General features: G+C 39.8%; 1 protein-coding gene across 3 annotated transcripts in view; it reads right to left on the bottom strand.

Moving 5' to 3' along the window:
• Positions 1-24805, bottom strand: part of LOC128875327 (tubby-related protein 4) — a 53399-nt gene that overhangs the window by 26074 nt on the left and 2520 nt on the right. For all 3 annotated transcript variants that reach the window (XM_054120824.1, XM_054120823.1, XM_054120825.1), the window contains exon 2: positions 7532-7699. In XM_054120824.1, the coding sequence (XP_053976799.1) occupies positions 7532-7699 (168 nt within the window). The remainder of the gene's footprint in view (positions 1-7531; positions 7700-24805) is intronic.

Below are 24805 nucleotides of genomic sequence, written 5' to 3' on the forward strand. Positions count from 1 at the left end.
TTTTCTACTCTAAAATTTCTTCACTTTATTTTTTTACTTCAACTGTAAAATTAACTACACGGTCGCAGATAACGATGAACCTCGAACCTCTCTTAAACAAATTTCTTCAACGGTATTCAAGGGAAAAGTACATTCGATTCATTGCAGTATTTTACGAGGGCTTGAGTATTCAATGAACACCATCAATGTTGAAGCGTATATTCCCGAACGCAAGTAAATTCATAACCGCCGGGCAATTATTCACCCATGTTTCGGAGCAACCCCTCTCGCAATCAATTACTTAAGAACGATGTATTTCTGATTGAATTCGTCAGTCGACTTATTCGCTCCCGCAGCCGCGCGTTGTTCGCTTCGTATTTCGGTATTAGTTATCACTTTAATTGAAAACCTGGGGCCGACAAATCCATGACAGAGACTCGCGTATTTCCATATATGGTCCCGAAAGATTCGTGCCATTTAACGTTTCCAGTGTGTCTCTCTCAACGTTTCTTGCACGCGAATTGGGATTCACAGGGCTGGTGACGTCACGGCCAAGAAGCTTTTGCCGAAATCTGGGTGATCAGAACGGGGAAACGCGAATTATATAAACTGTCCAAAATGGAAACTAGGATAAATAGAAAATACTTGGGTACCTGGACTTTTGTCACGAATAATCTATTATATTACAACGTTGAATTAAAAATTGTTTAAAATGAATTCGACAAATTAATTCTGAAGAAACTTGCAGTCTATTAAAAATTAATAATTGCAAAACAACCCTGTCGTCAAGCATGCTACAACGACTTTTCCTAAATAAATGAAACCGTATATAGGAAACCGTATCTTTCCCTGCGATTCCAGCAAACATACACGCGTTTCACCTACCTAAGTGAAAGAGCAAGCAATAAAGAGTTTTGCAAATATACTACGTGCCAGTATTTACGAAACACTCGGCAAGGTCGCACGTAAGATATCGAGAAGTGTTTGTAAACACTCGCACGGAATCAATTACACCAGTCGAGTTTGCCGAACGAGTTATTGCAACACAAAACCTGCCATGAGTCGAAGACAAGGCCGTACGGAACGCGTGGTGCGAACTTATTTTGTCGCCTTTGAATAACAAATACATTCTTGAGGTCAGGTTCCAGGCATCGCGGGTACACCCTGTACAATCGCGCGTATCGATTCGTAAATGTTCGAAGCATAGTTGGTACGGCCTAGAACAGAAATAACTGAAAATACGAGAGCTTATGCCTGCGATAGTTCGCCTGCACGCGGAAGCTCGCGCAGTAATACGATTCGAAGCCCAAGCGGCTTTCTTCGGCCTGCTACGATTAGCGCGAGCGTACATTTACGTCGTGGCTTGGCCAGAGCAAACGCGAATGTACGTTAATACTTAAGACACCTAGATTCCAGGAAACAAATTCTTTAAATTTCTTAGAAGGCGATTGTGGTTATAAATGTTATTGCAGAAAAAATGTCAAAGAAGATGAATGATTCGAAAAGTTGATTACTATATTTGCAGGACCTTCGAAAGAAAGAATTTAAGCTTGGTTGAAAATATGTCTTATGTTCTGAACGGTACAACGCGTATCATATGTCCACTGGTCAAGGAAGTCACTAGGTTCCACCACACTCAACCGCACATTGCTCAGGCGACCAACGTCATTTTCAGCTGGAGGAACTTCTTCCGCGTGTGGCGTACGCTCCACACTTGGCTCCGCTTGATTACAATCTGTTTCTATCCTTTTAATATTACTTGGCGGACTTACGCCTCAACTAAGTCTATGACGTCCAAAAATGCAACGATTAGGTCGCTCCGGAACCATCGAGCTTCCACTGCAATGGAATCCATAAAAGATGAAGGAACCTCGTCGTTGGCAAGAATGGAGAATATTTCAGTGACCAAGCATATTTTAATTTCCAATTTTTAAAGTAAAGATTGAATTTTCCGTGAGAAAGCGCGAAATTCGTTCTTACACCTAATAGAAAGTGCTGGAAATGGCCACCTTCGGCCAGAATGTGAAGCAGCACTCGTAGTGCCAGAGTTTCTCAATCCTTCGAATATTTCAGGTATTTGTCGGCATCGTCAGACAGCCTTCTCGTTGCAGAATGGTAGTGGGTGTTGAATAAACAATTTAGTTTAATCTTCTATTGCATAAATTCTTCTTTACACATTGAGAAGAAAGATATAAGGTTCACAAATATCTTAAGTATTCATTTTATTATTTTACACACCTGTTATTACATTTATATACATTTTATTTTATTATGCATTTACAAACTTCATAAAGTAGTCAATTTATCAACTTCATACTCATCGAATTACTTTTTCGAGGAATTCTTCATAAAATGTTCGCAATTAAATAAATAACAAGTTTATAAAGTTTCACTTACAGGCTCTGGATAAATCGAGGAGTCTGTGCATCGTAATCACTCAGGTCAGAGATCATGCAGCACGGTCGATCTAATCAACCCGATGAAATTGTTGCCCTGATTTTGGCGTTCGTGTCAAAACGTAGATTAGGGCGATTCCACTGCGATTTCTGCTCGCGAGGAGTGCAAATGATGGTTTCTCTGCTTAAACACTTCGGTAACAAAAACGCAGCACAAATGAAGCTGAAGTCCATTGAGTATGGACTACAATGGATAGGGATCCCACAAAAGTTGCCACGGTGAATAGTCGCACGAAGACGAACTTTTATTTCGTGGATACAAAGATCACGAGATACAGTTGCTTTTATAGAAACGAACTGGTTGCAGTTCCAAAGAGTACTACACTACAGTGGACGATCATTTTCGTGGCGATCATAGCGAATTAGAAAAGAAACAGACCGTTGACCTACTGACATTTTCTACTGATTCGTGTTTCAATAAATTACAAACAATATTATGATTTATTAAATACAGTTGTAATATTTACTTTTTACATGACTCGTTCGGCTTGCTACGACGACTTAATGAAAATCTTTAGATATATATTTGCTTCTTGATTTATTTTAATATTGCGAATGAAGAAATTAAATAAAAGAATAAAAAAATATACATAATTTACGAGATGAGTTATTATTTATTTCCAAATGAAAGAATGTTCTAAAATAATATTAAGTATTTTCCATCCACGAAAATGAAGATTCTTCGCAACTTTGCGTGTTCAAGCAGGTGAAAATAATTTTGGGTCAAGTAGTAACGGACCAGTGGATTTAAATATGCACATAAGGGATGAGGGTTAATTTACGGATGTAGAACAAAATTGCAGGCAACCAAAGAGAAAATCACTTTAAATGATATTCAACGAGTATATAAATGACGATACTCGAATGGGGAGAGGTTGGAATTGGAATGGCTCCGAAGATGGGGTTTGAGAGCCACTGTCTTAAAACAGCACTGCGTGCCAGATCGATACCACGTCGGCTACCCTTAAACTCTGAAATGTGAACCGGAGTAAACGCAAAAGACACGTTTCAGGCTTTGTCAACGTTCGTGAAAAAAAAAGGCGTGACGAAAATTCATCTAAATATTAATCAGTGGCGAGACTAGTCACACCGGAGTATGAGGCTAATTACTTTAGAGACGCGGAAGGTCCTGATGCTAATACGTCGACTATGGGATATTAGTTACCTATTTTTTCGACACGCAATTCCAAGAAGTGTAGACACAAACTTAGAATATAAATTCTTAAATAAAGAAAAGTTGCCTATACACTTAAGGGTTGGAAAAGATTCTGAAGAATGTTTATTTAATTACTGTACTTATGTATACAAATTATTCATTTATTGTAGTTCAAGACAGGGACTAAAAATGTTTTCCAGATTACGTGAAGATTGGAAAAGCGTTTTCTTTAGCTTAATGCATAGGTATCTGAAATCAATGCCATAAGAGTTGTGGGTAAATTAGAGGGTGAATCTTCATGGCATGACTGGTACCGCCCAGTTAAGATTATACACGCTGGAGGATTCAGTATTCCGCTAATTATATACATCGTTATATCTGGTGATTTCTAATCGACGATTCATTGGCTGAACCAGTAACAATTATGTTTTTCAGTCCATGTAAGTGGCCCTTAGCATGCAACAATCAAATGCAAGAAAGTTCTATTTAATTCTGTTTTTATCTAAACAATTGCAACCTCAACTAGTAGTAGTATTTTCTAGAAGATAAAAAACTCTTGGATAATTAATCGTAACCTTGGCATCATTTTTCATTTCGAACTATCAAGCAAATCTTTTAATCATTATTTTATGTTTAATTTGTCGTTTAAAATACAACGAGATTCCCACTGGAAGATTACCCCGTGTAAACGTATATTTCATTAATTATTTAATCGTCCCTGCCTATTGCATGGTGTGCTACTTCCTCGACTCTATCAATCTATCAGGTCTCTGAAGATGGTGAGCGATCGAGGGTGCCACGAAGTTAACGATTAAACGCATTACCAGCACGCAACTCGCTAACAAACACGCATCGCAATATCCTACGCTGCTCTCCGAGCCCGATGTCGATTTAATTAACAACGGCGTGAGTTCTAAACTCTAATTCATAATAGCGTCGAGCAACTTCGAAATAGAAAAATGTTGCTCGAGAGCACGAACTGATATTAAAACAAGTCTAGATATGTCGGTGCTATCAATTAAATTACGAAAGTTATCACTAATCTGTAAACGTAATTTAACTTAGCCCAAAATGTCTGACTATTGAATTACACACAAATACGTTCATTGTAGTAGTAGTAAATATGACGAAGAAAAAGTGTAATGCAATATTCAGAATAGGAAGATCCAAGTAGTAGCATAGAAAACATTCTTAATTTTAAATAGACGTTTATAATTGTATAACCACAATGAATGCATTTAAAAATGACGAAATATTTCGCTGCGTTAATGGCGTCGCGTTTAGTCGCCGGAAACTCCGTCAGACCAAAGCCCCAATTGTCCACCCCCTCAAAGAGTAAATCTGCGAGACAGTTACGGTTACATTTCTCCAAATCTGTAGAGCGGAGTGTCGAAGTTTTAAACGAGAAAGGCGTGTCCGTATAAAAGACGACGAGCGAAATGAAAGAGAAATGCGTGCGCGCAAGTGTGCGTTAATGCTCGCCTCGTAGACACTGCCCTCTATTTACCATTCCTAATTCCTATACTTTTTCACATGTAGTACAAAAGAATATATTTTACTCTTATCGCACGAAAGAAAATGTCTAATTTTTCTATTCGATTATAATAATTACATCCCCCTTGTTAAGTCAGAGAAATTTGTTCGTTAAATTCGGGAGCACCCTGTAGACAGGGTGAGGATTTTTGCGAGGAAGAAGGTGGACGGTGAGCAGAGGTGAAATATGAAGTAATAATGTGTAAAAGAGGGGCGCGGCGATATGCGTCAAAAGTGGAAACTCCGATTTTAAGCGCGCAATATTAATATTGCGGAAGCGGACGGTAGTAACATTTGCATATTTGTTGAGTTATGGATCTGGCGAAATATTTCGCGAAGTTGCACGGCTCCCGGCTGGAACAGTTCGTTACAACAGCCCACGGCTTAATATCGATTGACACCCTCGACAAAGGATCCGGCGCTGTTTGCACCCAGTTTACCCTCAATGAAAACTTACACGGAAAGTGTGCGAAATAGATCGGGGGTGTACAGACACCTGTCGAATTTTTTTAAAGGCTGCGTTATATCGCGACATACGACCCGTCGTGGTTTTCGAGAGGTTTTTATTTAAAAATCTATTGCGCAATTCGGTTTAATCGTGGAAGACAGGTCCTTTTATTATTTCTGTGAAATTCTTTTGAACAGAATTAAATTTCAGGGACCAGGTGAAATACATACATTGTATTAGAAACGTTTCATCAACATTTCTAGTATATGTTGGATATATATTTTCTAATTATTGCGATTTTTTTTTGTATTCTTTGTTCATGAAGTAAAGCATGCACTGTCTTTGAAATGGAGAAGAATTAAGAAACCAAAGAATTGATTTGATTTCAACGTTTCGAGTTACGATTGGATCTCTCTTTAAAAAGTGAGTAACTGTGGCACAATGTAAAATGAATAGTACATGAAAAAGTCAGTTATTACGTTAAAAGTGATCCTCTTAATTCCTCTCGTTCAAAATAAAAATCTCGTAAAAATATCCCACACCATTTGTGTTTGATTGAAAACCAAAGATCCAAAGCTCCTCCTGGAAAGCCTTTCAGACGAATTATTGGATAGGCCACTGGCGAACACCTCCAGAGGATGATACAGATTCTACTCGTCGTCGAGGAGGTCGAAAAATGGTCCCCCAAAAGGGACCGAAATATTATCCGTGGAGTTTTATCGGTGACTCGCATCCATTCAATTTCTTTCTCGATTTAACGCGCCCGCGTCATGTAATAGGCTGTCATGAGCTGGCTTCGGCCAGATAGGGCGTGTATGCCAGGCACAATGTTCTCTGCACGTATTCGATAACTTCTCGTAGGCTTCGTTTCGCGCTGCCGCAAAATGGGTCACCGATTGAAAATTGCCGGTTACTCGTATCGCCGCCGCACCTGTCAACACGCTACACCCGTCGACTTGGTATCGAAAGCCATGAGTGAGCCGTAAAATTAGGCCCCTGGTGGCTGGGAGACTGCGATACGATGCGACGACCACGCGTCACTGGCAACGTTCGCAATTTACTATCGCGTTATGACGTACTCGAATGCCTGAAATTGACCAATTCCCAGCGACGGGTATCGGTAACCAATTTGGATTCAATTTTGCCGGCGACTATTCTTTCACGGAGTCTAATAATTACTATTGGTATTCGTTCTACGTTTCGATCTTGTAGGGCACTTCAAGAACAAGTAATTTGTATTTAATTTATGAAAATGTAGGGCATGGTAAGAGATAAGATCACTGATAAATTTAAATGCGGAGGTTAGTCGCGAAATTTGTTATAATGTTAAAATTGTTGACGAAGTTTGTTTGGATGAGCGAGTGTTTGTATATGTACAGTTGGTCTCTGTTTTGTTTTACATCTCAGCAGTGGGTTATATGCTATATTAAATTTGCTTGCGACGACTGCCACGCGCCAAGTGTATTTATATTCAGCATGCAGCAATAACTTTTCAATAGGTCGTGATAATATTTATTTTTATAGATTGGAGGGCACTGGGGAGCAGTTAAGAAACCAAGCAGGCTGTACATCTTGTCACTTTGAGAGTCGCTTGAGTTTTAAGAATTCTTCAAAGAATTTCGCACCGAGTTCTCAAATTTTGTTTAAGATCGTCCCTAAATATAAAATTGAACGAAACCAAAGTAATCTGGTTCTTCGAGTGCGTTCTTATACTAAGAAATATGACTCACGAGCCGAAGAACTCGCACCTTCGACTAAGGAACTTTTCCAGTCAACATTTACGTACTGCCTCTTGAAGAACGCAGGGGTGGCGGGAATTAAAACGATCAACGCTATTAGTCGCTACACTGGTTCGAAAAGGGGGAAAGGAGCAAATTAAATGACACTTCGCCGCGTCTCGTTTACACCCATCGCATGAAGAAGAAACTCGGAAAAAACGCTAAGAAAAATAGAACTCACCTCGCTGCGATGCCCGCGAAGGTTGTAATTTGCCCTCAGTGGAAGTTCCGTGGCTCTCGTTCGACAGTGGGACGTGGTGAAAGTCACCCCCACGAGGCCACGAGCGTTTCCAGTGGCCAGCCATCCCTCCTGATAATAATTCGTGCGGTCTAGTTTCCATCCTTCGTCCTGTTGAATAACAGAAATAACAATCGTCAGTTTTCTTAAGAAATCTGCTGGTGACTTACAGAAGTTTTCTGATGATGGTAAAATTATAATGTCACAAACATCATTGACACGAGTTACTAAATTATTGTAAATTATTTTAATGTAAAATCATTCCATTCTATCACTTCTAACGTGACAAATATTTAATTTATTTAAAGAAAGCAATGATACCCTTCAACAAGTTACGGATCTGACCTTAATTTATTTAAAAACCTACCTTTATAATGATTATTCCGTACTTGAAAGGATATCGAATTACAATTTTAATAACAGAAATATTTATTTATTTATTTAAAACGTGACTCACGATGAACACGATTTTTTTCGGTTCGAAATAACTCGTCGAATATGCTGGAAAATATTATCATTTATCTCACGGAGCACCCTGTACGTTTTCTAGAACGATAACAGAAGCATTCACAACGCACGGCATGTATTATTTTAACCTTCAGAATTTAGTGAATTTCGTGGCATATATTTACTTCGAGTTTTGAATGCATAAACCGGCCGTTAATAAGCATTTGAAAGTCAAATTACACGCGAGAAATGTACCAACGAATCTTTTCACGCACCAGTAAAATCGAGTTGCGGTTCATTTGATTTAAATTTCGTATCTATTTGCGAATAACTCAGCGAAACAGAAACTCTCGCGGATGGATTATTATTGTGTAACTATAACCATTGTGTATGCATAACGATTCAAAGTTTCATTTACATGGAGAGAGTTTCGCGAAAAGCTCTCATCTCTGTAGTTGCCGCGCTGTTCCACCCCTTTATTCCTCGTTTTTTTTGTAACGTTTCGTTGAACTTACAAACGTGCATCCTTCGTTTTCCTATTTTCCCCAGCAGTGTTGAATTCTTTGTCTTTACGTCGAATGCAAACACGGATAACGATTTCCGTGAATTCCAAAAGTAGGTCTTTCAAAATTCCCACGGGTCGCTATATTTTAAAATTAAATTTCTTCTTATTTAATTATCTATTACTTAATTAGCGAGAAGCGACGAATTCTTATTTGGCTTCGACTCGATGCGCGGATATGCTCACCCTTTACAATCTGCCAGACATATAGCATTCAAACAAAGAAAACACTTGAGTGCGCATTAATTTTCACACCCCTCGCCACCAGAGTTAGGGTTGCGAAGTGCTATGAGTGCCGTGCACCTGCGCTTCGTCGTTCTCGAGTACGGCTACCATTTTCTTCCTTGGAGCAATTTGCAGTTTGCATTAATGTTGATGGAGATTTAAATATACGTACATCATTTATATATAAGTATAAATTTTGTTTATTCTAAAATTATTTTAGTTGCAAATTCCTCAAGATTTCCTGTAAATTCTCGTTTTATAATGCACTATGAATATTTTATATATCTTGAATGACTATTGATCATTCTACTTTTATTATCTAATTAATAAATTAATGTATGGTATTAATTGTTCGCTCTTAACCCCTACTACAGGTAAGTACATAGCTTCTTATCTGACTTGTCAACCGAGTTAATGCTTGTTTTACGATAGCAACTTACTGCCATGCATCATGCTGTTATACCGCTACCTGGTAGTCTAGCCTGTAAGATGAAAAGTAATCGTTGAAGTTTCACGCTATCTCGTGCGTTCATTAATGCAGAAAACGATTTACGTTTCATTCGAGGCACAAACTTTAATCCGACCTAAAGTCTCTAATTTTTCAATTAATTACTTTTTCTAAAAATACAATTCTATATCTACTACGGCGTCAGAAACTACTCTCGCAGAACATTAAATTTTTCAGAGTGTATCAATAGCCAATCACCCGTTGTGGCTTAAAATCTGACACCATCATTAATTACAATGAGCATTCAACTCCAACAAGAGTTCTTCCTATAAATCCAGAACATTCCAACAAACCCTCTTCAGGCTACGTAAACTCCAATTAAAAAGTACACGCGAATACAATATAGAACACCAGACGTACAAAGAAAGTGCCCTAACGATTCTTATATACCCTCAGGTACTACGATCTCGTACCTCGCGGACATCTAACTGAAATAATAGCGCATCGGAAACCGATACGAAAATAATTTCGTTTTCTAGTGGCACTGTTGGAGCGCCGCTTCGCGCCCAGACGAACGTACACGTCCCGGCTGTTAAATTGTATGCACAATTTACATTACTTTTCTCATTCAATAACCGATAGTACCGTCCGTCTCCTTCCGCGCCATCCCCGAATAGAAACGAGGGTAATCATTTTCACGATCGATCAGCGACCCGGGAGTCAAGCGATAACGGCTTTCCTGAACCTTATAAACTCGTATTCGACCAGCTCTCGGAGGCGCCTTCCAGAATTAGATGGATTTTCTCGCGTGCAGAAGGCGAAGCACGCCTAAGCAGAACGGTTGGTATTACTATTTACTATTCGTCGGCACGTAACTCTTCCACTTAAGCGCGGCCGCGTCAGGTGGCAGGGGGCTTCAATGCTGGAAGGGTTTCACCCTCAGACCCGCCATACATATGTAGGCGTAATTACACGAGCCGATACGCGAACCCTTAGAAAAACAAGCGACAAGGTAGGGGCAGATTTCGACTACTCGCTGACGGCTGTTCGCTCCCCGCGCTTCGCAACCTTCGCCTCCTCTCACAATGAATACAAAAGGTCCAGCATCTTTTCAGCGGCGTTCAGTTGTGAAAAGGGAAACGACAGGGTTTTCGAAGCGACTCGATGCCTCGTTTCCTTTCATTTCAAGGCGGGGGCGCAAATAAGATATTTGTTCGACGCGATGTGCTCTTTATTCGACGAATTTCTCGCGCCGCGTGGGACGTTCGACGAGAAACAATACGCTTGTTTCTAATGTGATCGATTCCTTGAATTGGCAATTTCAAGGATCGTCAATTTTACTAGTATTTAACCTTTCGAGTGCAAAGAGCGATAGCTTGATGGTGTAAGTGTTATAACTCATTAAAAAATTAATTTTGCTTTACGAAAATAACATCAATATCTAACGCACGTAGATTTATTTGTGCACTTCAATTTTATTTCAAATACCGTAATGCGAGTAATATATAACGGCTGATAAGCGCATTTTTGCTTAAAATTGTCTGGCATTTCTCGGATATGTATGAAAATTTCTGGCATTCAAAGAGTTAATCGTATCAGGCGTTCATTTCGTCAGTCGGTTGTCAGTTGTTCATCATCAATGTTTGTACGGGGAAATTGTGTTCTACTGTTATAAAAATGATCGCGAATCGCAAGCACAAACTCAGGAACATTCAGCATAGCTCCTTACAACACCTATGATTCACACTTACGTAATCTCTCCTTGTACATAAAGTGTCAAAACACGTGGTTAGCTTGTAGATACTAAGCAGTCTCTTTTTCACGGTCCATACGAAAATAGTATCGCTGTTTCAATGACGAAATAAAATGAACACGCCACGAATTGAAGCAGTGCATCGGCGCGGAATGCGAAGGGTTAAACCGCAAAAAAAAAAAAACAGTTGGAAAAGTGTCGAAAATTTGAAAAAGATCGATCTTGTCAGAAGCTGCTAGTGGGTGACTCAAAATGTCGCTCTAGGGGTGACACAGGGTACGTTTACACTGCAGCGACAAGCAGCGCAACGCGCACGAAGGGTTTCAACATTCACTCCGTTTCAACAAGCGGCGTAGAAGACACTTGAAGCACTTGAAATGAAAAGGAACCGCATTTGAGGTTGCGCGCGTGATGTTTTTCTACCAGCCGTGAGAAATACATCGCCTACAACGCGAACGTCGGCCCATGGAGGCGGAGTGTTTCATTATTGGCGTCAATTGCTTTAACAATAGATTCAGGGCTCGGGAAATAACAAACGAGATTCGTGTAAACATACGACTGATTTGACCTCGTTTCCGAGTTACAGCTACTGGTTTTGTGCTCCAAGAATTACTCAAACTGAGCTTGCGGAACTAATTTCCGGCGGTAATGTTGACAAACAAAGCGTCAAATTGATCTACTACCACTCTGACCCTGAATCCATTAGACTTTCGTTTGTGTGACCACTTAAAACTAATTGCTCAGAACGCGTCGATTCGTGGAATTAGGATAAATTCTACATAAAAACAGTGGTAGTTAACGTAAGCTTGACTATTTCTGTTTTCCTATTTCGCTTTGTATGTACTATACGTAACTATATTTTATTACACATTTATACACGTAGTATTATTATTCAATGAAATTGTCATGTTACCATTTAATTGAAATAAAACAAGTGATATAGCTGAACGATAAAATCCTCGGAATAGTAACACGAAATGTTCGCTTTATTCCCATAAATATTAAATCCTTTGTCACACGTACGTTCTTTATTTAGAATTTTATAAATAAGTAATTGAGTAATGAAATTTCCATAGCTTCGTTCATTTTTCGTTTGTTCCATTGTTTACGAAAATTTCATTACTCCATGCGCGAACGATTCGAAACACAGTTTTGTCGATTGTTCCAACATTTCGGTATATTGTGCTCGTGATAAAATATTTTCGTTTAAATATCCTGCCATACGTGTTATAAACGACAAACATTGCTCCTTTCCACGCTTTGAGTCGCAGGTTGAGTGATTGGCAACCTTCCCACTGATTGACTGAGCGCTTCAACCTCAATTTATTCTGTCTACCTCACAATATATCTTATTCGAGAGGAATAAGTTGACTCGGCAATTAACTGTGTGCTCTTCAAGGAGAGGATCGCGTGACGTGAACAAAGAATTTTTTTTACCCTCTACACGTCATCGGTTGGTCGAGGCTTGTTCCCAAATACCGAGCTGTAAAATAGCAATAATAATTCAAGTTTTTAGAACAAAATTGAAACAAAGTGTATTTTACATTTACTATAAAAAGAGCCAGGAGAGGTTCATATTCGGAGTCAAGAAAGCTATTTTATTATAATTTAATAATTAAACCGAAGCTTTAATAAATCATTAAAAAAAAACTCGAGCACGTAATGTTACAGCACGAGTTTTATATGGATTTTTCATCGTCGTATTTCTTTCAAGACTGTGCCACTCTCTTATAATACATTAATGCCGAAAGGGATCACCGAGGGATATGATTTTAATTCGAGTTTCACAAACTCTTGTAAAAAATGAGACATTTAACAGGTCGCTTGAGTAACTCGTTTATTTTTAAGGGTATCAAAGAGTGTTTAATGTGGGAGCTGTTTAATTTCATAAAGATCATTGTCTTCTATTTTTGTAACTTCAAGTGGAAGCATCGAGGCAATTTCAAGGTCGTTCATTCTTTTATAAATGAAGGAAAATGTTTCTTTGTTTATATCCAGATTATACACTGTACTACAATTTATATAGCAGTTAATACCACAACATGGTTCACTCGATTCCACTTATCATCTGCTCGATAGCTAATAAATGCTTTACAATCTAGATCGCTGGTTTTGCCGAAGTTAATTGATCATTATAGACTGCCAATATTTCCAGCTAACGATTGGGCATAATTAACGGAACTCTGTGTACCGTTGACTTTTTGTTCTTTGCTCGAAATCGATATCCTAGCCATAGGGCCAGCAATTCCCATTCGACTATTTATTTTCCATTGGATATTGCGGAGCGAAAGAAATATTACTATTCTCATTAAACAATGTACTATCGTTGCGCGTTCCAGCGCAATTGTAATCGTAAATTAATTTCTTCGTGGGCGGTTCCCGTGAGGTATCGTAATTCAAATCTGAATCCACTTCGCCGGATCGATTTCACCGGTCGGTAAAAAGTGACCTTCTTCTATTCGAATAGACAGAGAGTGGATATTGAAATAACTTATAGGGTACTCCTATCGATATATTTCGATAATAATTTCTTAACCCTGGATCGTCTTCTACCGAGGTTTCCTCTGAAGTCACTTGAGATCCCTATGGAATTAAGACCTTCTCAGGTTAATCGTGTTATTTGTAAAGATTTATTCCAGAAATCTAGCTTTTTTTTTTATCTCAATCTGAAGCTGAGTGATCCAATAATTAAAATAAAAATTGTTTTTCATGATAGAGTAATGAAAAAATTGTTTTCTGTAGAGAATGAGTATTTGCACATTAATTTGAGATTTACATGAAAAAAAAGGGTACCGCAATTTTCCAGAATCGAAGTCACCTAATTATTGCATAATAATTTGAGTAACGAGGAGAATAGCTACAGAACAATGTTAATTACAAAAGTGGTGCCTGCTCGCCAATTTCATAATTCCTCCGGTTACAGAACAACCTTTAGTAATGCGTAAAATCGCTCGTCTACAATTCACGCTAGAGTTAGAATGAGAAGTTCCATTTATTCCAAAGAACAAAGGCCCGGGGAACAATAGACCCGTTTTGTCTTGATGGATCCTCGAAACGAATCGAATCACCAAACGCTCGATAGCCTCAAAAACGACACGTAGTATTATGTCCACATTCCATTACGGACCGAAACGAGCCTCGAAAGAAACCACCGATTCAGATTTCTTTCGTCATCGATGACAAGTATCGAATGATATTTCCTATTTAGCTAGAATGATCACAATGCAGAGGCTGACAAAGTCGAGAACTTTTATATTTCTAAAAAATTTACCTACCTAAAATTGTATTATTTTTAAAGTTTTACTTAGAATTTTCCTTTGTATTTCTATTACAATTTCTTTATATTAATCTTCGAAAAGTAAACACTTACCACGTTAATAGATTACAAAAAAAAATGATCGCACTTGTAGGATAAATAGCAAAACTTTGATTACTTGTCGAAGAATAATTTTCTAGCATGCCAATGAGTGAGAATATAAATGAATCGCCGGATCTCAAAGACAAATTGAAAAGATGACTCCACTTTTCGACCCGCCACCTTGATTTTCGCTCTTGAATGGTTCCCACATCTTTCACGAATTCCTTCCGAAAGCTAGCTGAATTTTCGCTCGCCCCTATTTTCTCGCGCTCTACACAGTGAAAACTTGGCGAGGTTCGTGAGTTAGGAACTTGAATTATTCAACAGTTCGCAGTTACAGGTCGATTTAATTTGCTTCTTTTTCATTGCACGTTCCCTCGGAAAGTAGAATTTTCGTAATAAAAGTTTTCGAAAGAAATCATTCGTTTACACGAGATGTCGTATCGGGCACGAAGTTACCTCGAGTACCTTCTGCTTGGTTCAAAATAGCAGAAAGTGTTAAAAAGTTGAAGATTAATTAAAAATAATCCTAACGAGGTCGTGCTTGGATTTATTTTTATCGAGTTTTGCAGTCGAAGAGTGACGCGCACTAAGCAAATTGAAACGGTGGCGAGGCTGATCAATCATATATCCGAGGGTTATTTGTTTCGTATAATCGGCTACTTCGTTCACTATATTGTAATGTATAAAATATTTAATAGAAGTCAGTCTTGTAATGTTTATATTAATTATACTGATTCTTGATGTTATCAACACATTTTTCGATAATCTCTGAAATTTCGGAAAACATTCTGAGAACTACCAATTAATTTTAAAAACTGACCTCATTAAAAATTGACTTTTTCTACTTTTTATATAACTCCACAAATTGGAGTGTAATTATAAGTATAGTCTTATTTGGCACTAGAACTTCGACTTATTAACGTGGGATTAATAAGAGCTTCCAAGACTCCAGAGGGGATTACGGAGAAGCAATTTTGACGCATCAGTTTCTGCGCGCTTGCGATTTTCTGCACGCCGATACGTACAGTCAACAGGGAAGAGCCATATGCTCGCTTATGTATCCAACCGTCTGAGCATAGTTGCACTACGGCTTATAGACTAGTTTCGCTCGATAGTGGAACCACAGAAGAATAGGCGAAAGTGCACTCAAAAATGCAGTGTCATTTCAAAGATTCCTCAACATTAATTACAATAAAATTCGAAAGTAATGTAGGTGAAACATAACTATTCTTACCATATTTTTAAATTTCTTCGCACGTAATATTGTTCTTTCCTATTATTTCCGACAATCTACCTACCACTGCACCTCCTGTTTCATTATTTAGCATTACAATCTCAGACACTAGACGCGAGAGCCTAGACACCGTGGCATGTAACGCAAGGCAATTCTGGGACGTACACTTAGGTACTTGTCTATTTCCTATTAATACACGCTGTACGGTCCTGTTGGTTGCTATCGGAATCGTGGCACGTTCGAAATCGTTAATGCACTCCCACATCAACACGTGGGTACATTAACGTCGTGCGCGAGGGGGTTACATTTATACCATACACCGACACTCATTTCCAACGATGGCTACCGACAAGTATCGCATCGAGTGGTTGGAAACGATTCCTGGGGGTTGTAATTGATGATCCGACGCGCCTTTCTTCGCGAATCAGGGCACGAAGACAGCGCAGTCCAGAAGTTAGGGGGAAAGAAATCAACGGGAATTCGTTCCTCGTGAATGTAAGAAATCCAGCGAAACGGAACGAAATGCAAATGAAGCGTACTTTATGAAGTTTTCGTTACAAAAATTAGAACACGACTTTTTCCTGACGACCATGCTGCTCTGTTATGGGTCAAATTTATTCTTGAAGGGGAACATCATGTTTATGGAGAAATAGACTAATGTGGAGAATAGAGTAATAGAGAAAGAAAATGTTTATAAGATTAAGATATTCCAAGATGGAAACGAAGTCTGAAGAGCACTAAGTATTCCTCATCAACACTTATCTCAACTTCGTAGATAACGAGAAAAGAAACCACCTGTTAAGCTGACATAAATCGTTTTCCTTTGAACGAAACTTTTGAAAAAACCAGAAGCAAATGCAAACTTTGCGTTTCCCGTTATATTCAGAAGCAACGTTGATGACGTTCAGATGAATATATTTCCTCTCGAATAAATTCTCATTCTTGCGGTGTAATGCATTATACGAGCCACGGGAAACTCGCTCCCAAAGTTTAACTAACTTTTTGATTTGTTAGCCGCGTTACATCTGGCTGCGATGGGCCATGGAAAAAATTAAAGTGCGAGTAAGCGTAGAAACTTCGTTTCATCCATTTCGATATAGTTTCACTCGTTTTATCAGCCATTTCTCTCCGAGGGACAACGAAATCAAAGTGGAACGTCGCTTTAGAATCATTAACGCCCGACGTTTACGCGCGAGGTTTAGAATTTTCAATTCTTCATGAAGTTAACCTAACTTACGGGCGTTTTTACGACGTTGTAAACTGGCGAACGCGAGTACAAAACCTTAGCGTAAACTAAAGATGTCTATTTCACGCGTGTCCCGCGTAATGGGTCACTATTTATTCTCGAGAGCAATTCGGAGGATGGAGAGAGGAGGGGACGGGGAACTAGGGGCGTCGTAAATTTCTGCTCGTCTTAATGGCGCTTAAACGTTCCGAGAGAGCACCTACGCCTGAGTACGAGAAAGTACGTGTGATAACTAGACACACGTTCAAAATAGGCAAAACAACATCGATTAGTCAGAGTAACCCAGATCCAGTTGTGACTCGAGGCTAGGTTTATGAACATCACCTTAGCTGCATTTATGCAGACGTGTATCCTTTTGGTCGTTTATCGATGTTTGTTGATATAGAATTAAAGAATGATTATACGTTCTTGTTTGACTCCTTATTCTTGGATTTGGGGAGGGGGTTGGACGGTACTACAGTATATCACGTATACGAGACTAGCTCATTTTATGTCCACCAAACTAGACCCCCTGAGTTAATTACTTTTCCAGGAATAGATGCACTCTGGCGCGACGTCTTCCCATCGTGGTACGAGATGATTATACCAAATCGCCAATCGAGGATTAATCCCGGAAGCTGAACTACTTATCGAACGAGGTGAATTCGTCCATCAAGGAACACAGGAAGCGTAATGAATTCTGATCGATTGCGTCCTGCCGCGCATCGAACATCGTTGATCGAATCAATCCTACTTAAGCATGAACGCGTGTACCCAAAGCTGATCCGGCACAGATTGGGTGCTCGTGTCGCGACATCGTTAGAAAAGGAATGCATTTAGCAGTATGTATTAGGTTGTCCCGAAAGTTTCTTTCGCGAGTTGCACTCAATTATTTGTTGTGGTCGTGTTTATACATATAAATAGACAATCTAATTTCATAGATATTCATGTTGTAACAATAATGGAGCAAAATGAATCGTGCACAATTCAGTAATGTAACACAAAACATAAACTATTGTGCATGTATTACTTATTAATAAAGCGAAAGAAACTTTTGAGACAACCTAATACTTACTCCCACTGTGTCCAGTGACGAAAAGAATAGCGAATACAAAATTCGGGGTCCTCCATTGATTTTAGCTTTGGGAACGTCATCGCTGACGTCGAACCTGATTCAACGACCCACAACGGCACCGACCTTCGATTCACCTCTGACACGGAAATCCCTTTCGAAATTTGGCGCGCTTCCCACAGACGTGCACCATATCGACGTGGGGCATTGGGAATCAATAAACGTTGCATTCCCTCTGCAGCAAAACGGAATCCTTCCCTGTTGTCCTCGCGGGTTCAACCAGAGGGCTATCCCGGCGTCGTTTCGTGCCACTCGTGTGCGACGCTGTTGAGCCCCAGCTCGACAAAGCCCGGCATCCGCTGCTCAGCCCGTGAAAAGATCTAATCGAGACACAAGGCACGAACTTCATCTTCACCGTCGGCTCGGCTACGTACACGTACACGCGCATCGCCCCCTCCGAATTTCTGCCCGCCGCCCTCGACGTTAAGCCGCTTCCGCAGCACCCCCGACGGATTCCGATCTCCAACCCCCCCGCTTTGATGTGGTCTCGGAACTCTCCGCGGTATTATTAACCGGGTTCGCCGAGCGACGAAATCCCGACAGAGTCGCGCGAAACACCTCTTTCACGCTCGTCAAACCCCGGCAGATTGTCGCTTTAAGCGGGACTTCCACGGGCAATCGCTATTGGCGCCGGTTCACTGGTGTTGGAACATGCAAATTCATCGTTCTGTATCGTCATATATCAATCTGTCATTGCGATATTGTCAAGCATCGTTACACATCATTTTTCATCGTCATACATCGTCATATGTCGCCGTGAGTAATCATAAACCGTTATACACTGTCATACGCCGTCACGTAGCATCATATAGCGTGTTATAGCATCACATATCCCACGTCATATCATTCTATACCATTATACCATTCTGCATCACCATATCCTCCTCAACCAACTTTCTTTTCTCCCGCTCAAAAATAATTTCTGAACCTCCAAAGTTAAACATTGATGCAGACAAAAATTCCCGCGTTTTCATGCGTCAAATAAGCGCACTGTCGTCGATATCACACTGCTGGCGCCAGTAATCATCGCATGTGGAAACACCGCCTAATGCCTCGCGGCGTGTCCCTTTGTTTGGTAGACGCGCCTTTCGATGAGCTCTCGTTTTTGAAACATCGCATGGTCTCCGCCGAGACTCGCGCCTCGCTGAATTAACGAAGCAACTTGAATAATTAATCCCTAGGCGACCCCGCGATGCGCACCGACGTCTTCCCATTTTAACTGCAGCGACGACGACTCTTTGCTAGGAGTTAAAACGCGCTAAAGAGAAGATGGTCTTCCTTTGATACTTGATTTCTTGGAATATACACGGGGAACTGGAAGCTTCATGCTGAGTTTCGTTTAAAGTGCTGCGTGTTCTGTTGGGTAATATTGCTGGAGAGTTTTATATTCAAGTAGAGAGAAAATTAGGAAAGATTATTGACGTGAGATAGTAGTCGAGGTGTAATGCAGATCTGCAGAGTGTTTTATACGAAAGTTTCAGAAGGGATGCTTAGTTGTTCGAAATATTTTGAAATTTATTGTGAAAAGAAAGGATTGCATTCCTTGCTTAACGCAGATCTAATATAAATCTAATCATGCAATAGCCTGGCCACCTTCAGAAGGAAATTCTCATTTTGCTTGCGTCAATATTGCGTAATAAATTCTGTGGATGTAAACAGTATCGACCGCTCATCTTCGCTCGATGCTCAATTATTCTACCAGAGCAGCTTTCTCAAATTTAAATAGGAATGGTGACAATGTTCGAATGCCCATAAAGAATGTCCTTCTTACAGAATTTCTTGATAACGGATTCACCCAATAGGAATCTAGTAGTACGATATTGGATAAACACTGGAATCTTGGATTCCTACATAGTTCCTATATACCACTGATATTGGTGGTAGTAATTGTTCTCTAAACTAGGTCTAAGTGTTCTGTACCTTAGACGTGCCTAATATATTTTTCATTGTAAATTTCATAAACATCGGAAATTGTCGATTGAACTATAGATCTTGTTAAACAAAAAATTAATGAACATGGTCGAGGATGTACTCTGTAATAACATTAATATTCTGTTCTACACGAGTGCGCGCACTCGGTACACATTAAACGTAATTATATTTTTAATATTCTCAAATCCCCGTAAATGTATAAAATCCGTAGTCTATTAATAAATGTCAACATAACGAATCTCTCTGCGTTTTCCGATCGTATTTATACGGAAACCATGTAGAGTTAATTACAAGTAAATATTATTTACGGTTGTAAATTATTACTACCAATTATTATGCATAAATGTAAGAGACGTTTGCAGCCGAATGCATTAACCTCTTTGCATTTGCTGGATCGCAGAAAATAATTATTAATGGGGAATTGAGTGACGCTCAGGACATTTATACTTAATGGCAAAAGCATTTGATGTTGATAAAAGTATCAAAGTAATTATTAAAATGTTTTCTTAGGACGACTGAAAATTCAACGAAGTATGTCACTCGTGGTAAACAGTAGAAAATAATATTTTCTATCTTCTATAACAATATTATCGTTAGCTATAAATTTCTGTAGCATCTGTTAAGTCTTGATATCACAGAGCATCGCCATTCAAACCCTAAAATAGCAGGTACACATTGCATGTAGACATGAATGGGAGTAGTAGAGAAGCCGAGCTCCTATATCGGCAAACTTTTACACGGCATTGACTAGTCAAAGCTACGTCTGTGGCAATTCATAGGCGTCTTGCAGACAATGGACCTTTTTCACCTGCTACCAACGATATAGTTCGAGGCAGCTTTACCCAAACACTTGAAGCGGAAGAAAAAACATAATAAAGTTTCAGCTCGTTTCAGACAGATTGTTTGAAACTACCTCGACAAGAATACTCTGCATCGAAATAGTAGTTTTCTTGGTATTAAGAACAACCGATATTCTGTTTTGTTCGGCAACGTTTCGAGCTAAATGTGCCTCCTTTTTAAGTTTACATAAACATTGTGCATACACCGGGAAATAATTACTGAACAATCTCTTTCAAAGCTAGCACAGGTTAATTATCATACTATTAACTCTCCTATCTGTGTCATAAATAGTAACATGCTACAATATAGTGGATTGCATAGATAACAGTCGACACATTCGTGTTTGTGTCAGTGATACCTGAGACACAACAAGGTGATTCATTCAAAGTGACGATTTAGTTATTTATAAAGCTTCAGGAGATACAAAATAAAATTGTGGGTCAACAATATTGCAAAGAATGTGCGTAAAGATCTGGCGGTGAACATGACTCGATCTGTAACTTCACTTTTCGTCTATTCAAATATAAGTTTAGTTTTCGAGTTGTTTTAAATTCAAACATCAGTCCATTTATAAGCTATATAATTACATTATGAAACTGCATTCGTTCGTCCAATTATGAAATTCGACTAAACAGGTACCGTCAAATCGGAAAATTTGCCAACTGGAAGTTGCACAAAGGAAGAGAATCGGGTACGGTCGGATTCATTTTGGAGGCCGCTTCGACGAAACGCGTAAACGCTTGAATAACGATCGAGTACGTGGCAATTTCCGCGCGTGTGCCAAACCGTATCCAATGCCGGATGAACGCATCGAAGTGTCATTAATTTCATACCACGGGGTCGATGCCAATCACGGCACAAAATGACGAGTCACGCGAAACGCGACTAATTGATTCCAAGTGTCAGCGCATCTTACGAAGACTAGGCATTCGAGTTGCTCCAAAATAGTCACCTTTCGGAATTAATTCCGAGGAGACCAATTCAAGTAGCCACTTCCCTCTTTACATAGCGTTTATATATATGCTAGCGATGGAAAATTTTTATTATAGTATTTTATTTTTTAATTAAATTTTGTAAGTGTAATCTGAGTAATCCGAGTAAGTGTAATTATTGACGGTAACTATTGACGGTAGGTTTATGCTCATAAACGTCCTAACCGCTGAAATCTATGCTTAGACGGTTTTCAGGTCACTTTTCCCACCGGGTAAACCCACACCATAACTCGCAGACGTATCAACTGTTCCAGTTGCATTCGACGACCACGTTCGACGCTCCAGGACCGCATTGTCCACCGTTTCTATGACGCGCATCGCGCCGCGAACCGACACTTTCGATCCTGTGCAGCGTCTGTGATTCTAAAATAACCGTCGACCGTCTCGACGATCTAAAAATTCACTGAAAAAAAGAACCGGAGAAATGAACGAGCAGCAGGTTCGTCGTACGTTGGCGTTTACGTCAGCTGCCCGACCATGATTTGCAGCGAACGCAACCTTATCGCGTCGCGCGAGTATTATTGGCACTATTATGCACATTGTGCATGCGTCTGACGTTTAGGGATATTTGTGAGGTAATGCACCTCGGTTCTGCTGCCCAAGCATATCTTTACGATCGATCGAGCTCACCTTTCGTGGAAGGAAACTATTCGATTGCGATATCGACTCAAGTACTAACTAGAAACGAGAGATTTTACTATTATACTACTATTATATTACTATTATATTAACTATTATATTAAAAATTATTTACATTATATTATTTTTGTGGAGAATCGGGAACCACTAGATGGGAAATTTTCGTAAATTCAAATGTTAAAATATTCAGACGAGAGGTAGAAAGAAGTGGATGTGGGAAGTCTATTCAAGATCCAAAAAAAGCCCTGCTACTGAAGAGAGATGTCCTCTGAAACTCCCTTTGGTAGTTACCCTTATCCTTAGAGCTGGAAGATTCCCACGAGTCTGCAGTTATCCTCGCCTTTTCTAGGCATTGCAGACACCTTCGCGCCACCTCCTGACAAGGCCCACTTGTCTCTCTAATAAACCGTTTCATTCTTTCTTCCACTTCTTTCTTCTGATGTTTCAATAGAATTTCTGAATTACATCTTCGAGTCTCTCATGGTATACTTCTTCGCATCAATTTTTCTTCTTCTCACCTCATAAATTGTGTTTCCATGACAGTGTGAGTCATTAGTTCATGTGATAGAGAATCCTTACCAACAGTGAAATAATATTTGTCAAGAAATCTAATAATTTAGTCATTAACATGCCTTTTGGCTGAAAACGATAATACTAATATAATAAAAACACATTTTATATCCTGCAGTAGATAAATTGACAATTCATTAAGAAACGAGATACTCTTGTTGGCTGAGGCCAGCAGACATGACTTCGTTGAACGTTCCTGCACCTGCTTCAAAGACAATCAGACGCCAGCCCCTATGGGTGATTGGGTTACGCCCCAATCAGCGCATCCGTGTCACCACATTTACAGACTGCCAGTACGACACTGGGTTGCAAACCCCGAAGTATCCACACTGATCACTAGGAGGCCTTTCGAAGCCTCTACTGCCCTTGTCGCAACTGCGTGCAAGCTGACATAGACCGCAACTCGCACTGCGAATGTTACCTCGGCGATGTAGGGCTACCGCTGCTAGTCGATGGTCCAACCCATACGATGCCTACAGGTGGAGTGAGAAGTCCCTCACACTTTGGGCTTGGAACGTCCTGGATATCGCACGTCGATGGAAAGACGAGCCCCAAGGGAATTTAGACGCCTGCTTAAACTATAAATATCTCAGGTGTCCCACAGGTCTCATCATCTCATCGACGTACTATAGATTTTAACTTTAGAGGCATTGTTGGGTGGTAAGATTGGAGGTCTGAGGTTATCATTTGGTGGACACAGATCCAGGAAGATTTTATATGGTGGAAGTATAGTTCTTGGAAATTTTGATACCTCAAAGCCTCGTAACCTTAGAGCCTCAGAACCTCAAAGCCTCATTACCTCAGAGACTTCATAATCTTTGAGGTCCAAGAACAACTGACCAGTATCCAAGAACAACCAGTTGGTGGAGGCAGATCCAGGAAGATTTTATATAGTGGAAGTACAGTTCTTGGAAATTCTGATACCTCGAGCCTCGTAACCTTAGAGCCTCAGAACCTCGAAGCCTCATAACCTCAGAGACTTCATAATCTCTGAGGTCCAAGAACAACTGACCAGTGTCATCCTTATCCCAGGGTTAATCAACTAGTGAACGTGATGATCAGCCCTTCCTTCGTTATACAATTTGTCAATAGTTGGTGCTCAAGGCCTGACGAACAGTTCATTCGACCCGTCTGATATAAGCCATAGTTGGACATTCCAGTCAACTGATGTCTTTTCGATCAGCTCTTCCAGTCATGTTGCAATGCAATTCATGACACTGATCCACTAGCGCTTCGGGTACATGGGGACGCTACTCCCCAACGGCCACCGTGATAATTCCGACATGGCCCCCCTCCGGGACGGTTCTTGTGATAGGAAATCCTGACTAATACCAAAGGAACCTTCGTCAAACATTCTGATCGCTCAATTTCTCCAACTCTCCAGTATAAAATGACTCCTCGAAGACATGTGGCTTTTTTGTTGGGACTAACATGTCGCAGAGAGTTTCTAGTATTCGTGTAGTCTAAATAAAACCTTGCTCTGAGTCTGTTTAGCTCCTCAGCGAAGGAGTCAAGAATGTCCGGGGTTCAGAGTGAAATTGTAGATGCATCTAAGAATGGATGAAACTAAACTCGTTTCTCGAGAACTGAGAACATTGTGTAAGCAAGACATTCCTACGCTAACTTCTAGTTTCTAGTTGATAACGTTAATACCTGCGATTTTACGAGATAGGTGTGTGCATTAGCGAGGCGTAAATGCAATCAATGTTTATGTCGAACTCCAAAGCGACACGACAGAAACATTCGACAAATTGCAACGAGTTTCTGGAGCTCTATCCAGGTCACAGGGTTGTAATTGAATTTCTTTTAAATCGTGTAAATAATTGCGCTCGGGGAAAGCCAGATAACTTTAGATAA

This window comes from Hylaeus volcanicus, chromosome 4, assembly GCF_026283585.1.
Source record: "Hylaeus volcanicus isolate JK05 chromosome 4, UHH_iyHylVolc1.0_haploid, whole genome shotgun sequence".
NCBI lineage: Eukaryota > Metazoa > Arthropoda > Insecta > Hymenoptera > Colletidae > Hylaeus > Hylaeus volcanicus.